The sequence below is a fragment of the Synchiropus splendidus genome, chromosome 5 (genome assembly GCF_027744825.2).
Source record: "Synchiropus splendidus isolate RoL2022-P1 chromosome 5, RoL_Sspl_1.0, whole genome shotgun sequence".
Lineage (NCBI taxonomy): Eukaryota > Metazoa > Chordata > Actinopteri > Syngnathiformes > Callionymidae > Synchiropus > Synchiropus splendidus.
In genome coordinates, this window is record NC_071338.1 from 17465280 (window position 1) to 17478943 (window position 13664).

The 13664-nt window shown below is 42.7% G+C and overlaps 1 protein-coding gene across 2 annotated transcripts in view; it reads left to right on the top strand.

Moving 5' to 3' along the window:
* cbfa2t3 (CBFA2/RUNX1 partner transcriptional co-repressor 3) overlaps nucleotides 1-13664 on the top strand; it is a 104383-nt gene that overhangs the window by 57573 nt on the left and 33146 nt on the right. Inside the window, exons 1-2 of one of the 2 annotated variants that reach the window (XM_053864740.1) lie at nucleotides 10638-10785; nucleotides 10898-11132. In XM_053864740.1, coding sequence (XP_053720715.1) covers nucleotides 10946-11132 — 187 coding nt within the window. In that variant the 5' untranslated portion in view covers nucleotides 10638-10785; nucleotides 10898-10945. Of the gene's footprint in view, nucleotides 1-10637; nucleotides 10786-10897; nucleotides 11133-13664 lie in introns of those variants that run through there. The other variant, XM_053864739.1, reaches the window with a different exon arrangement.

Consider the following 13664-nt stretch of genomic DNA (forward strand, 5'->3'; position numbering starts at 1 on the left):
TACCTGACCGTAACTTTTTGAAATGCGGGGATGAAAAGTTTAAAAAATGCTGAGCATTCTTTCAGTTACAGTGAATGAATAAAGCAGGCGCTTTTTAATTCAAAAATTCCACAGTGACCTTTAGTGCTGGCTTCCTCTCATGAAATATACATGACCCTGAACACAATATGCCAGATACAGAGACAAGGCCAATTATCTGCAGGTATTTCTGACGGCCTTGCACTCCCTTCCTGCCTTTATTGCTCACATACGCAACAAAGGAGATGGACGTTCAGTATTTCATGCTTACAAGTCTGGAAGCGAAGATCTGAAACTTTATGCCAGATAGATGTTAAATAAGCTATTGGACGCGGCTGTGTGCGATTGACCGAGCATTCCACTGGATTATTTATTCCTTCCATTAAAATAAATAAATGTATTGGTAGACGATACAAAGTGTCTTCAGACAACGACTGTTTGGATTTTCTCATGTGGCCAGCATCCACCAATGTGAGATTGAAAGTTACGAGCTGTGGTTTTAGGAGCCCTTTTCCACATGGTCACTCCTGGTCGAGTTTCTTTGCATGCAAGCAAAAGATTGCTTGTCTCTCACTCATCCTTCCTTCATATGCTCATCACTGGATAGGTGTGTTTTGGAGACAAAACAGGAAAAGACAGGCTAGGTTGAACATAGTTTCTTATTGGGAGTGACCTGGAAGGAAGCAAGGAGGCAGCGATTGGGAAGGTAGGTGGTTTGGACGTGTAGAGATACAGTGGAGAGGATGAACAAAGTATTAGAAGTGGAAGGGTAAAGGGCAAGACGTTCATAGATGTGGCAAAGGTGGACATGTTGAGGGTCTGTGTGAAAGAGGTCAAGGTGGAAGAGGCTGACTTGTTGTGGCAACTGTTCCTCCAACAAAACATACTGGGGTATATCCCTCAAGAGTGAACTGATGAACAGTGGTGAAGTGCGAAGTGCTAAAATTTAAGAGGTGCCTGAGCGACTGTTAGCAGTGTTTGTGTTGGTGAACCAAGCTATGATTCAGTTTTCAGCAGAAACCACTATTAAAAGTACATTAAAATGTATCATACTTGACCCCGCACATACTCATGGACACTGTCATCTACTCTGCCTTGCCTGGACCCCTCAGCCATAAGACGACACTTTAATTCCACCTTTGCTCTCATCTTATTCTTACTCTGGACTGATAAATGGGTTTTGGTCTCTTTTAGATTCTAGTCCTTGCGTTGTGGTCTTTGGTTCAGTTGTCTCTTCAGTTAGAAACCATTATATGATATATGTTGGTGCTGTAAGTCTATTTTTCAAGCACATGTCTGATGTCTTGTTGCCATGGAGGGATTGGAAAGTGTTGTTACTGGAGTATGTCACTCGTCTCCTCACTTTCACATTCCGGCAGACTCGCAGCGGCACTAGCACTTCCCACCTTTCCACTGCTCGCGAGAGTGTGTGTTTATGGATGGCGGATAGGGTGCTGCCGGGCCTCGTCTGTGGGTGCCCCCTCACTGAGCTGTCATCACTCCCTGGCACCACGCAAAGAGCACAGCTGCAGGGGAACCACTCGGCGGGGAAGCATCATTTCCATCTGTCTCCCATTCGCAGCCGCACCTATTGAGAACAGCTCTGTCGCTATGAGAGCTGTGGTCCACGAGATACGAGTGAGTGGGTTTAGGAGTGTCAAGAGGGGTGGTCACATGTTCTGGAGCAACAGGTGAAAAGGTCCTTGTTGGATTGACGTTTTATGAGCAGGCGGCTTATTTTTCTTCTCTATGTTCCCGCTCTTTTCTCTTCTCGAAACAATTTGCAAGCTCAGCAAAATCTCTGAATGCCTTATATGAATGTCTAAAAGATGTTGCTGCTCTCGTTTCCACACTCTATCCATTATTTAAATGTATGTAGAAAGGTCATCTTCTATTTCCCAGTGTTGCCATGTGATTGCAGCTTTCTTCAAGGATGATCGCACCGCAGTGGCAGACATTTATCTTAGGACGTCCAAACCGAAACTGATGAGTCGGTTAGAAATGAGGAAAACTGTTGAAGTCGATGGAAAGGTTGGACATAGGATAGTGACAGCAAGCAGGAGTGAATGTTTTGGAGTGTAGATTGTGATTTAAATTAAGACGATAGTATTGAATACTTCAACCATAAAGATTCCTACATTGGAAACACTGGATGAGTCCACTCCGGACCTGCCATGTATTTACAGAGTTTGATATTAGCTAAGTTCCACATTAAGGGATAAAAAAAAAATGAGCATCACATGTAGGTGCACCAGTTACTGATGTGGATCAAACTGATCAATCCTTTTTTTCTTTTTTCTTTTTTAATTGGGCTTTTTTTCTTCTTCTGTAATCGAAACCTATGTATAATATAGAATAGCTTCACTTCAAAATAGAATTAAAAATGTTTGTAATTTCAAAGTCCACAATCCACCAATCCAAAATCCACAAAATCTGTTTTACAGATGATGCGCCGCACTCATTCTGGTCTGTTTCAAATGATCAGAAACATCAATTGCTGAAGCGTTTACAGCTGCTTCACTGTACCTTCACTGTGCTTATGTGTCAAGATATTACTCCATCCCTCAGTTGATATACTGGCACTCGTTCTTGTTGTGGACAACAAAGGGTTCTATTACAAACGGAGTTTAATGATTCATTTATTTTATCCTGTGTGCTCCGTCATGTTCCTTTTTGGGGAACAAGCCTTTGTGATAACAGGAGTATTTTGTGTAGGTGCCATATTTGCTATTTTTAAAACTAAATTACGACATTGTTCTCTTACACTTCACCATTAGTTAGGGTGACATTTCATCCAGCAAACAGAGTAGAAAACACTTCAAAGCAAAATTGAAATTTTGGATTTGCCAGCTCACTTTATTTTTACATATTCAGACCAAATGATTATTTACAATTCATCCAACCCCTCATCCCTCCATTTTATCTTTCTGACCGTGGGTAAATTTCAGGCAGACTTCCACAGATCGTCAGTCTGACCCCGGGCTTCTGCCTAGTTGGTGGTCTCATAGTGATTTTTAGAAAAAGTCATTTGTTACATTTGTAACCAGATACGTCCTCGAAGCCTCGTATTTTCACCCTAATTGGAATTGCTCACGTGACTGTAAGTAATAGAAATAAATGGGGAGACCTTCAGTTTAACTTCGGTAAATTCAAATGAACCTGTAGATCACACCCAAAATCGAACCACTGTGTCCTAAATTGAACCTCCCTCTGCAATTGTAATTATATATATATTCGTACATGTATAATGTATGATTATCTGCAGTTAATGGAGTTAAGTAAGTGTCAAACTACTGTGTTGATGCAGTCTAACTAAAACTCCAAAGTCAGGGCACAAGCTATATTTACACGTAAATTATTTTCAATTATGGCGCAGTTGTCTCATAAATAATCATTAAAAGAGACAAACAGTTAAAAGTATTTGATGAGGAGGAAGTCAAAAGCAGGTAGTGCCAAGCTCTTATATAAGGACGGACTACTTCTGTCACAAGTGATCTGAGGAGAGCATGAGGGCCTCTGCTGAGTTTTGACAGTGTAAACAATGGCTGTGCCAGTGTGGCACAGTGAATCCCACAGAGCTGAGCTTGTGTGAACGCAGTGACATTGCAGCTAATGTGTCATGTTGAACCATATGTTCTTTGTTTACAGTACTTCTCAGTTTTATTAGGATTGTAACGGGTCTTGTAATAGACCCACTGACCACAACTAGGTCTGTGCAATGATCAATAACAGTGATAGTTCCGTGTGAACATGCTTGTATAGCGGCATCTGTCTATCCATTTGTGCGTGCGTGCGAATACATGCCGTGCTGGTGAACTTGCCTTTGCGTCTGCATGTGTTCAAATATGAGAAGAGGCCTAATTTAGCAGGTGTGCTTTGACAGTTCTTGAATGGGAGCCAAGTCTGCTGTACAAGGGATAAGAAAGAGGAGGTGTTCACCGTGCATCTGTGCAGAGTTCCACGCTGACAGATGGGGACGGTTTAACTTTTAGAGTTCCGTTAGGATTTTGAGGTTTTCTGACTGTTGTCTGTGCCAAACAGGTGCGGCATTGAAAACACAGTGGAGAGGAAAGGTGAACGTGTCATGTGTGACTTATTTGTCTTCACTAAGGATGATACGTCTGTAATCTATACAATTACGGTACATGTGACATTAAACGGAGGCTCAAACAAGCTACGCACCACAATTTTGAAGACAGTCCGAGTCGCTGGCTGTTTATTGAAGAGTCTTCTTAAACAGTCTAAACAGAATGTGACAGCTTTAAGCTTGTCTTTGGTTCACATCAAAATAAATACTCCCTCACCATTTGCTTGCAACACTGTGTTTTTTCTCCTGGGACCACAAACACACTTCTGCTTCGGCATCCATTTTCTCAAGTTCCCAGATTAATAGTTGACGTTTGTAATCCGCTAGCTAGAGGGACAGCAAAACTTGAAATAGTGCAGGTGAACTACTTTTTGCTTTCAAATGTAACAAAAAGTAAAAAAAAGTAGATCATTCACCTGTCGCCGCTAATGTGTTCCAACTCCATGCTATATTTGCATGAAAAGATATTTTGTGCCCACTCTATATTATTGTGAAAAAATACTGCACACCTAAAAGAACCTATCCACAAAAATGCTTTTGTTATTACTCTGTGCACAAGATATTAATAGCAAAAATAAAACCAAATAGTTCAGATGTAATTGAACATCAACAGACAGAGTGGGACAACATATATTAAGGAAGTGTTTTAGCATTGACATTGAACCTGGATGGATGAGCTAGTTGTGAAAAGAGGGGGAGGAAACCTTGTTCATTCATGAGAACAGAATAGCGTTCTTAGGTGGAATATGAAAGCTAAACATATTTTAATCAACAAAATACTCCCTACACGTGGGAGAAAGTCAACTAAAGCACGCAACATCTAACCTTGCGAGTGAATCTCAAACAGTGCCAAGGGTGAGAGGTTGAGCCAGTTCAAGCTGACCATGTGTTGCACAGGCAGCCAAGACGGCCGGCCATATGGCTGTGTGAGATCAGCAGACACTTTCCCAGACTCTTTCGCTCCACAAGTTGATGGCTGCTGCTGCTGAAGAGATTTGTGTTGTCACATTCTTGTTTGTCATGCAGGTGAGAAACTTGATGCATCTTTGGTGGAAAACAACGGGCTGATAAATTCCGTTATTCTGTCCGTGCATGCTGATTGGGGTTTTAAAGCAGTAATGAAGTCCTGGTGTGTCCTCCTGCCTGGTTTGTGTTTGGCGGTGGGGTCTGTGTGTCGCTGATAGAGGGATCTCAGTGACACGGCTGCTCTGGCCCACCGCATCTGTAAGCCGGTAGCGGCAGCCGCTGGGGGGAGATAAGGGGAGGCTGGCCGCTCGTCTGTAACACGCGTTTTGCCCCCTTTTGCCCTGCTCTCCTCTGCTCTCCTGCTCCTCCCTCCACCCATCATCCCTCTGACCTTATCTGAGGGGAGAAGTCACCACTGGGTCGCTGCTGTGATAGCACCTGCCAGAACCAGAGCTGGTCCCTGGTGATTATGGGGGGGATCATTATCGCCCTCTCTCCGAAAACTCATTTTATACCTGCCAACATCTGATGAGGATGGTGGGGAGAGTGAAGTAGGAAATGGCTATTGAGAAAGCAACCATTGCTTGTTCATATATTGAGAGAGGAGTAAACTTTCTGCATGCTTGATTCAAAAAATGCCTCATTTGATTTTGGACTGTGAGCTTACAACGCACCAGCCGGAGTTGTATCTTTGTCCCTAGTCTGATTTGACAAAAGACGGAAAGCAGAAGCAGTTAGGATGTGACAAAATGGCAGGTTGGAGGGGCAGAGTAGAAAAGAAGGATTGGTAGGTAAGTAGCAGCAAATAAAGGCCTGGCTGATTTTAGACATGAAAGAGAGTGAGGAAGAACATCATAAAATATATTACAAGAGCTGAGACATTTTACTTCCTTGAAGCCAGAGCAACAGCACTAATACAAAAAATAAATAACAATATTAATAATATAAATATGTTTATATATTTGATTAAAATTGCCTCAAAAAGAATATATATATATATATATATATATACACACACTATATGTTTTGGCTATATATTGACTCAGGACTTTTGATGTTTTACATATTTTGTTGCGTTTTTTAATCAAGTTAAATATAACACTAAATAAACACTGTGGGAAGTCCCATTGGATTTTGAAAGCTCTTTTTTCGTCCTCTGTCTTCTAATCTGACTCACAAAATGCAGCATGAGTTTCTCTCACTTCCTCTCTGCTGATGACCATCTGTGCGTCCGTTTCAACCCGGCTTAGATCACATCTGTCTGCTCACATCCTCTCTCACTTCTCTACGCATGCATGTTACAACAGCGAAAGTGTGTGTCAGTCTGAAAGCGTTGGAGGTCAATGAGACGATGATGTTGATGTGGTGCCACATGAGAGAACCTTTCAGCTGGCCCCAGTTTGCAGAGAGTACATTGGCGTTTTGGGAGTCACCCAGACAACCTGGCTATTGCCTCCTTTGGTTTCATAACAACCTAAGCATGTCTTGCTTAGTCTCACAAACAACACAAACATAGGCATGGAATGGAATACACAAAGCATCTTCACTCATGATGATGCTGCTCTAGTGTGTGTCCTGGTTAAGAGCCAATCCACTCACCAAGGTATTGACTGACTGAAGAAAACTTGGGGATATAAGTGCCCTAAATGAATGTCCACCCTAGAAAGGGTGAGATGCCCGGTCACCTTGGAGAGACTAGCAGAACTGCTGCTATCATATTCCGGTCATGTCCATCTGGGATCAGGCAGACCGAGGTTAAGCTGAGGAGATATTAGATGAGGGATAGATATTGCGACCAAAGAGCTGTGTTCAGAATAGATTGACTGCCTCTCTGCTTTGAAAGAAGCCACTTGAGATGGCTTGGGCATCCAGTCAAGATACGTCCCAAACGCCTCCAAAACGCTTAGCAGATTATCTCCCTCTGCTGTCCTGGGAACACCTCCGAATTCTTTTCAGAGGAGAGCTTGAATAATAACAGAAAATGGATAGATGAACTTTAAAAATGAAAGACTTTTACAATAAAAAAGATAAGCTTTTTGAAAAACGAAGGCATTGAGTGGCTAGGAATTTCCTTGATAACCCTGATACAAAAACAGAAAAATATACGACTCCTGATGGACACAAAGCAACAGCATCAGAAAGATGGAAGCTAAGTTTGGTATCAGATTTATTTCCAAATTAGAGTTGTCCGTTCCTTTCGGTGCTCACGGCAAGTGGACTCACTCTCACTACATGCAGAAGCAATGATGCCGTCACCTTCTGTCTCACTGTACGATCGTCATCAGAGTGGGTGTATTCCTCCACAGAATCTCATTCCCTCCCGCTTCTCTCAAGCGGAGGGTGATTTCCAAACTGTATTTACTCCATAACTTAGATTGAAACACACCCACATATGTTGCTCAGATTGTAGATACGGGTGTCTGAAGAGATGCTTGCAACTTGGCTTGTTTAAAAGTCGCGATGTTGCTTGTTACAACTTTGGTGCCAAAGGGGTTAATACAACCAGACACTGGATGGGACTGTGAAGGGAACCATCAGGTAGAGGGTGGTGAGATTCTTATTTTCTGGCACTTTAACCCCAGAATGAATAGAACACATCATTTAATGTGAGGAAAACGTATTAATTTTCTGCAATTGTCATTAAAGATGTTTGTAAACAACGGTCATCTCCCTCCATGTGTCCTTGGTAAATGCGCTCCCTCTCGGATGACATTAGTCTTTAGTGGAACAACAACATATTCAGCAAGTATGATTCTGAATGAAAGTTCATGTCCATATTTGGCTGTTCGGAAATGCACCAATAGAGCTCATTAAATGACAGATCCAGACCTGTATGTGCACACGATCCACCAAGGCAATTTGGTAAATTTTATTTCCATGTGTTTCTATGAAACTAATCAAAACATTGCAAATGACCACTTTTAAGTGAAAGCTGTTGCTGAAATTCTGTTGGGAAAAAACATTTTGTCAAACTCTTTAACCTCTGAATAAATCTGGATCAATTGAATTGCAAAGAAAAGAATGTTTTTTTCTGCTTATGTTTCCTCTTGGCTGGGTTGATACTGTGCTGTGGCACAATGCGCAAATGGCTGCAAATCATTGGTAAGAGCAGATAATGAATCCATCTCTTTTGTAGCTGATGTTTCCATCTACATGTCAAAGAAACCATCTTGACCTCCTACTCTTTGTACACTTCCCTATGAAAGACCTTCAGGGTAAACATTTGAGAAGAGATGAGACGTGGAGAAGAGTGGCTTTCTCAACCAATGTGGAACAAAACAACATTGTGGTGTAAATTATGAGTGCATGCGTCCGACATTTGCTACGTCGTACGTTATGCAGTACCAGTGTTAGAAACTCTTTCAAGGTCTGCAATTTGGTGCTGTTGCACATTTTCAAATTGTTTTTCCTTTCACAAATAGTCTTGGCTGATTTAAATATTTTCTGTTTTAATGTCCTGAAACACTCATCACATGCATCCTCCCATCATCTTGTGCTGCTAGTCCTCTATTCACTTGCCTTCCCGTCCATTACTCACCATTTGTTTGCATCCCCTCACCCTCACCCCTATCTAGCTTTCATTGTTGACCTTTCTGCCTGTGAACTGGGCCCGAAGCCTCACCTTGTCATCCGGATTTGTTTGTTCCTTCAGACTGATACTGCTCCCGACCCCTGACTGGACTTATCAATATAGATTACTTTGCTTGTACAAAGTCTGGGAGTTGTGCATTTGGGCTTATGCTCTTGTCTCCGTATGCAATAACATGAGGTTGATCATGAGCCAAGCAAAAAACACTATCAGTAGAGGTGGTTCCAATATGTTTCAAATGACACCTGTCTTGGACACGACCAGGAGCACAGATAACTTTGGCTATTTAAGATTAATTTACTATTCATATTAGCTTCTACACATCTGTTTACTGCCAAGCAGGTGATTAAATTGATTTATTTAGTTTCAATTTATGGTAATATTTTTGACCATCAGCAGAGGACCCACATCGAACGTGGTTGCCATCTGCTCCGCGTCATTTCTGCCTGTATTGTTGAGGCCACGTGAGACCAGCATCCCAGGAAAAGGGGAGTCCAATGCTTCTGTGACAAGCCTCTTTTCTATCCAATGACTAATTCTAATGTTATTTCTTTTAAAGCGTTGTGAACTGTGTTTATGACATTACCATTACATATGTAAGTAGCTCACGTGCCATTTCATACCACTTGTCTGTGGTATCAAGCCTATTTTCTATAAATATCCAACCATGGTTCTCAGCTGAAAAATGGTGCCATGACTCCACCCTGTTGCAGGTGAGCCAGTTGGAGGAGTCCAAGTGCATACATACAGTACATCTTCAGTGAACCGGTGCTTACTCCTGTGTCAGGTTGCAGGGAGTGCTGGAGCCTGTCCCAGCAGTCACTGGGTGAGAGGCAGGAATACACCCCAGATAGGGGGCATTGCAGGGCACACATGCACACTATTGCACACATGCACACCTAGGGACCTTAGTGTGTCCAATTAACCTAGTGAGCATGTTTTGGACTGTGGGAGGAAACCAGTGTACATGGAAGAAACCCACATAGGCACAGGTAGAACATGCAAACTCCACCCGGAGAGGTCCAGGAGGACCTTCAAAACCTTCAAAACAAAACAAAAAAAAAAAACAACGATCAGCATGTGGCTCCATAGCATCGAGAACGTGCCGTCCTCCAGATCCAGAAAAGCTTGTTGAGGTGGTTTGGGATCTGTTCATGGTGCCTCCTGTACACCTCCCAGGTCATGTACTGTCCAATGGGGAGAAGGACATGGGACAGACCAGCAGCAAAATGGAGAGGCTCTGTCTCACAGTTAGACACTCTTCAAGGGGAGAAGGAGAATGTCTAAGGAAGTCAGGGTCTCCCCAGGACCAGACCTGGGTGGATATTGTTGATGAGAGGAAAACTGTGTCCCCAGTGGAAACTCATCCAAGGATCGGACAAGCATGATACCACTTCTACGCCAGGGTTGCTTCAATTTGTTAGTTCTTTTTAGCAAATGTTAAGAGAATGTATTTACTTTCAAAGCAAAAGCAACGCAAAGTGGAACTTGATTGTTATTAAAATCGACAAATATTTTATGTATTCCGCAAGTGTTGCACACTTCTTTGTGATTATCCGGTCACGAAAGTATTTTTTTTTAATTTGACACAAAATACTGAAAATAGGTTTCAGCTTCAGAAAACAGGAACATTGCACATTAGATGCTCACAGCAAAACTTCCTGAGGAAGGGGGAGACATTAAAATACAGCGAGGAAGAAACTTCTGCTGTCGGCCGCAGACACAGCTGGTTCCTGCAGAGGAAGCCCAGATGGTGGCCCGGGTCCCGCTGCCCGCTGTTGTCTACTAATATCACTAAAGCCAGCAGTGCTCCCCCAGGGGCCACACAGCCGCACGCGCTAACACATCAGCAGAGGCTTCTGTTAGGAAGTGCTGCGGTGGGCCGGGCAATAGGAGGGTTCTCTTGAGAGCACGTCCCCTTAACGTGAACCTCAGTGACATGATCTGAGCCGCAACTGACATGAGCACATGCTAGGTCGTCTGCTGACGAATAAAGGAACCGAGAAAAAAAAAAATAGGCGAGTGGATTTTAATTTCATTGCTTTTAAAGACCAGCGTCATTTGGGGAGCTCAAGTTTGAATCTTGATGTGGATATTGTTTTGGACTGGAGTGATTGGTCAGAAGGTATCTTTATTTCATTTTTTGAACTCTTTATGTGGTATCAATAATGACTGCCTGAGTAGTGCTAATGTATAACCTGACAAGTTGTTTAACACTTGCTGTACGAATCCCGCAGGCCCATCCACCCCAGCTGTAATGTGGATACGTTTCTGCTGAGTTCTATATGGAGCACCCGAAGAAGTCTGAGTTGAAAGCCAGGGCGTCACACTCGCCAGCATCTTCTGCTCGTGTCCCTACTGTGACTCTTGTTAGCCACAGGGAGCTGAGGGACAAGCATGCTGCACGCAGAGCCCAGCATAGAAGGCTCGCTCCAAACCCAGTGGCCAGCGGCCTCTACAGATGCATTGAAGGTAGGAGTCCGTCGCCCCTCCTGCCCAAGAACTCGCTTCATAACAGCTTTTGGCAGTGTTGTGCCTTGATGTGTGATGAAGGCTCATGCTGCTGTCAGATCTGCTCATTAAGTGTGAGTGACAGATAATCCGTTATGTTGATGTAGCATGACTGGCTCCATGGACCAATCAGGCTTCTGCTTTATCCACCCGTGGACTCTTTAAGTCTAGCATGGGAGTCTGACCTTTTGTGGGTTCTGAGTAGCAACGCTAAACATTTGGGTGAAATCACAGGTGAGATGATTCCGTGGATGACAATCTATTCAAGTCAAACTGCTCTAACATTGTGCGGTCTGTGAAATTTGCCCTCATCTAAATCATCTTTAGAGCATAGCTAGATCACCATTGCCGCATATTTATTTCCAGAATAGAGAAAAATTGCCGTTGGATGATTTAAAAACACAATCACTTTTCTGCTATGGTGAAAGTCTTCTTCTTGCTGGCATCAGTGGTCTCTTCAAGAACAGGTCAAGGCTGCTAGTGCTACACTCTGCTGTCAAAGGACTTTTGAAAGTTTTCAACAAGGAGATGTAAAAAGTTTTGCTCTCAAATATTCAGTCATACAGAACACCCTCTAATATTTACAAGTCTCCTTGTCCTCCAGAAGCGAAATCCAAAATCATTGCAACCTTGTTCCCGCTCAAAGAAGTCGAGAGGTATTTCTCACACAAGAAAAGAGAAATGTTGTGAAATGATTATTTGTCGATGCGGTTAGCGTCCTTGCTTCAATTGCAGAACCTTTGCTTTAAACCATTTAAAGGTATTCAGAGTAAAGTGTTAACACAGCTTGGGCGGTAAAACATTTTCCAAGAGTTGAGATGGCACTCTTCTGCTGATCCTGGATCAACCCCTTCATCCTCAACCACCGAAGCACATTTGAAGTTGAACGTATCAGGCAGATCGGGGCATGATCAAATGTGTATGTTTGACCAGGTTGTACCGTCACATGCAGTCAAAGGCTATGTACAATGACTGAAAGAGCATGAAATATCACCCGAGAGAGGCTCAGAGCAGAGCTCCTGAGCATCACAGAGGTCAGATGTGGCATTTTAGTAGAATGCCACCTGGATGCCTCTGAGGTGTCAAGACAGCTGCCTCCGCAATATATTGTGGAATAAGTGAGGATAAGTGAGTTTTTACCTCTTTGTTGACAACAGCAGTTTGTGTTTATCACTGGAAGTGTCTGTCTTGATAATATTTTAATTCAGATGTGCCCACCTGGGAGGAGAGGCTTGACAGTACTGTAAAATCAAGGAGATCTACACAATAGAAAATGTTGTTGTAGGGCAGATGTGTGATTTTGGTAAACATGCTAGCTACATTTTAAATTGAAAATCCACCCCCTTTGACCTCAGACTGAACCCTGAAACCATACCTCCAAAGCCCATTGACCCACTTATTGCTGCTCTGTGTGGGCGCTTAAAATAAATGTGAAAAGGTTCAAGGTTAAATAAATTATGAGAGCGATCACTGTCTCTCTCAGCTAACTGTGACGTCAACTCACAATAAATCAATATGTCAGTGATAATTGTGTTTTGATGTATAATGATAACAAAGAACATGTCGTCAACGCCATTCAGTTGAAGGGATAGTGGTTTGAAAACTAGAGTAGAAATGCATACCTGGTTCATAAATAAAATGGCAAAAAAAAAGGCATTTGTCTTGTTTCTTTAATCCCCCTACAAGTCGATTCTTGTTAAAATGCTGAATGTCTATAAAAAGGCCTGAAAACATTCAAGACACAATGTTCTTTTACCTGTCAGGTAAAAGAAGGAGGGACCCCATGGCATCAGCTTTCAGCAGTTTCTCCACTTTCAGTGGATGCTATCGCTCAAATGCTTCCCGGATACAAACTGTATTCTTGCTCTGCTGTCGCAGTTTTTTTTATCAAAACCTCTTCCTGTGTTTCCGATCAATCATTGGCGAACAAGTTCTGGCTTGGCATGCGCTCTGCCTCTATAAGCAAGCAAGGGCCTATCACCAACCAATCATCTTCCTTCACTTCTGTACCTTCCACATGCAGCCTATATTTTCTATTGTAGTTCTGGGACTCCTGAGTCATTGGATCCCATCTGGGTGCGAAGAGGGGTTAAAGTATTAAAGCAAAAAACCATCCCTGCCTTTAAGCGAACGGAAAGTTTCTGAGTCTGCCTAGTAATTATGAGTATTTAAGCTGGGTTACTGAATAACTATTTCTAAATTACTATGTAAGGGGGGGATGTTATATTGTCAGTCTGTAACTGTTACACAGAGGAGCAAGTGTCAGTTGGCTGATAATAACGGAACAAATGAATGAGTCAGAGGTATACCGCTGGATTTCCCGCACAGCTGTGACAAACACACTCAATTTTCACTTCTGAGCGTCCGTATCTCAGAAATACAAATGTGCGACATGTAGGTACATCAAGGTGAATGATGGAGTAGCTACTGTACAGCAGCAATTTGGCAGAGGCGTGAGTGATACTTGAAACTTCAAGGACCGAAGACAACCAA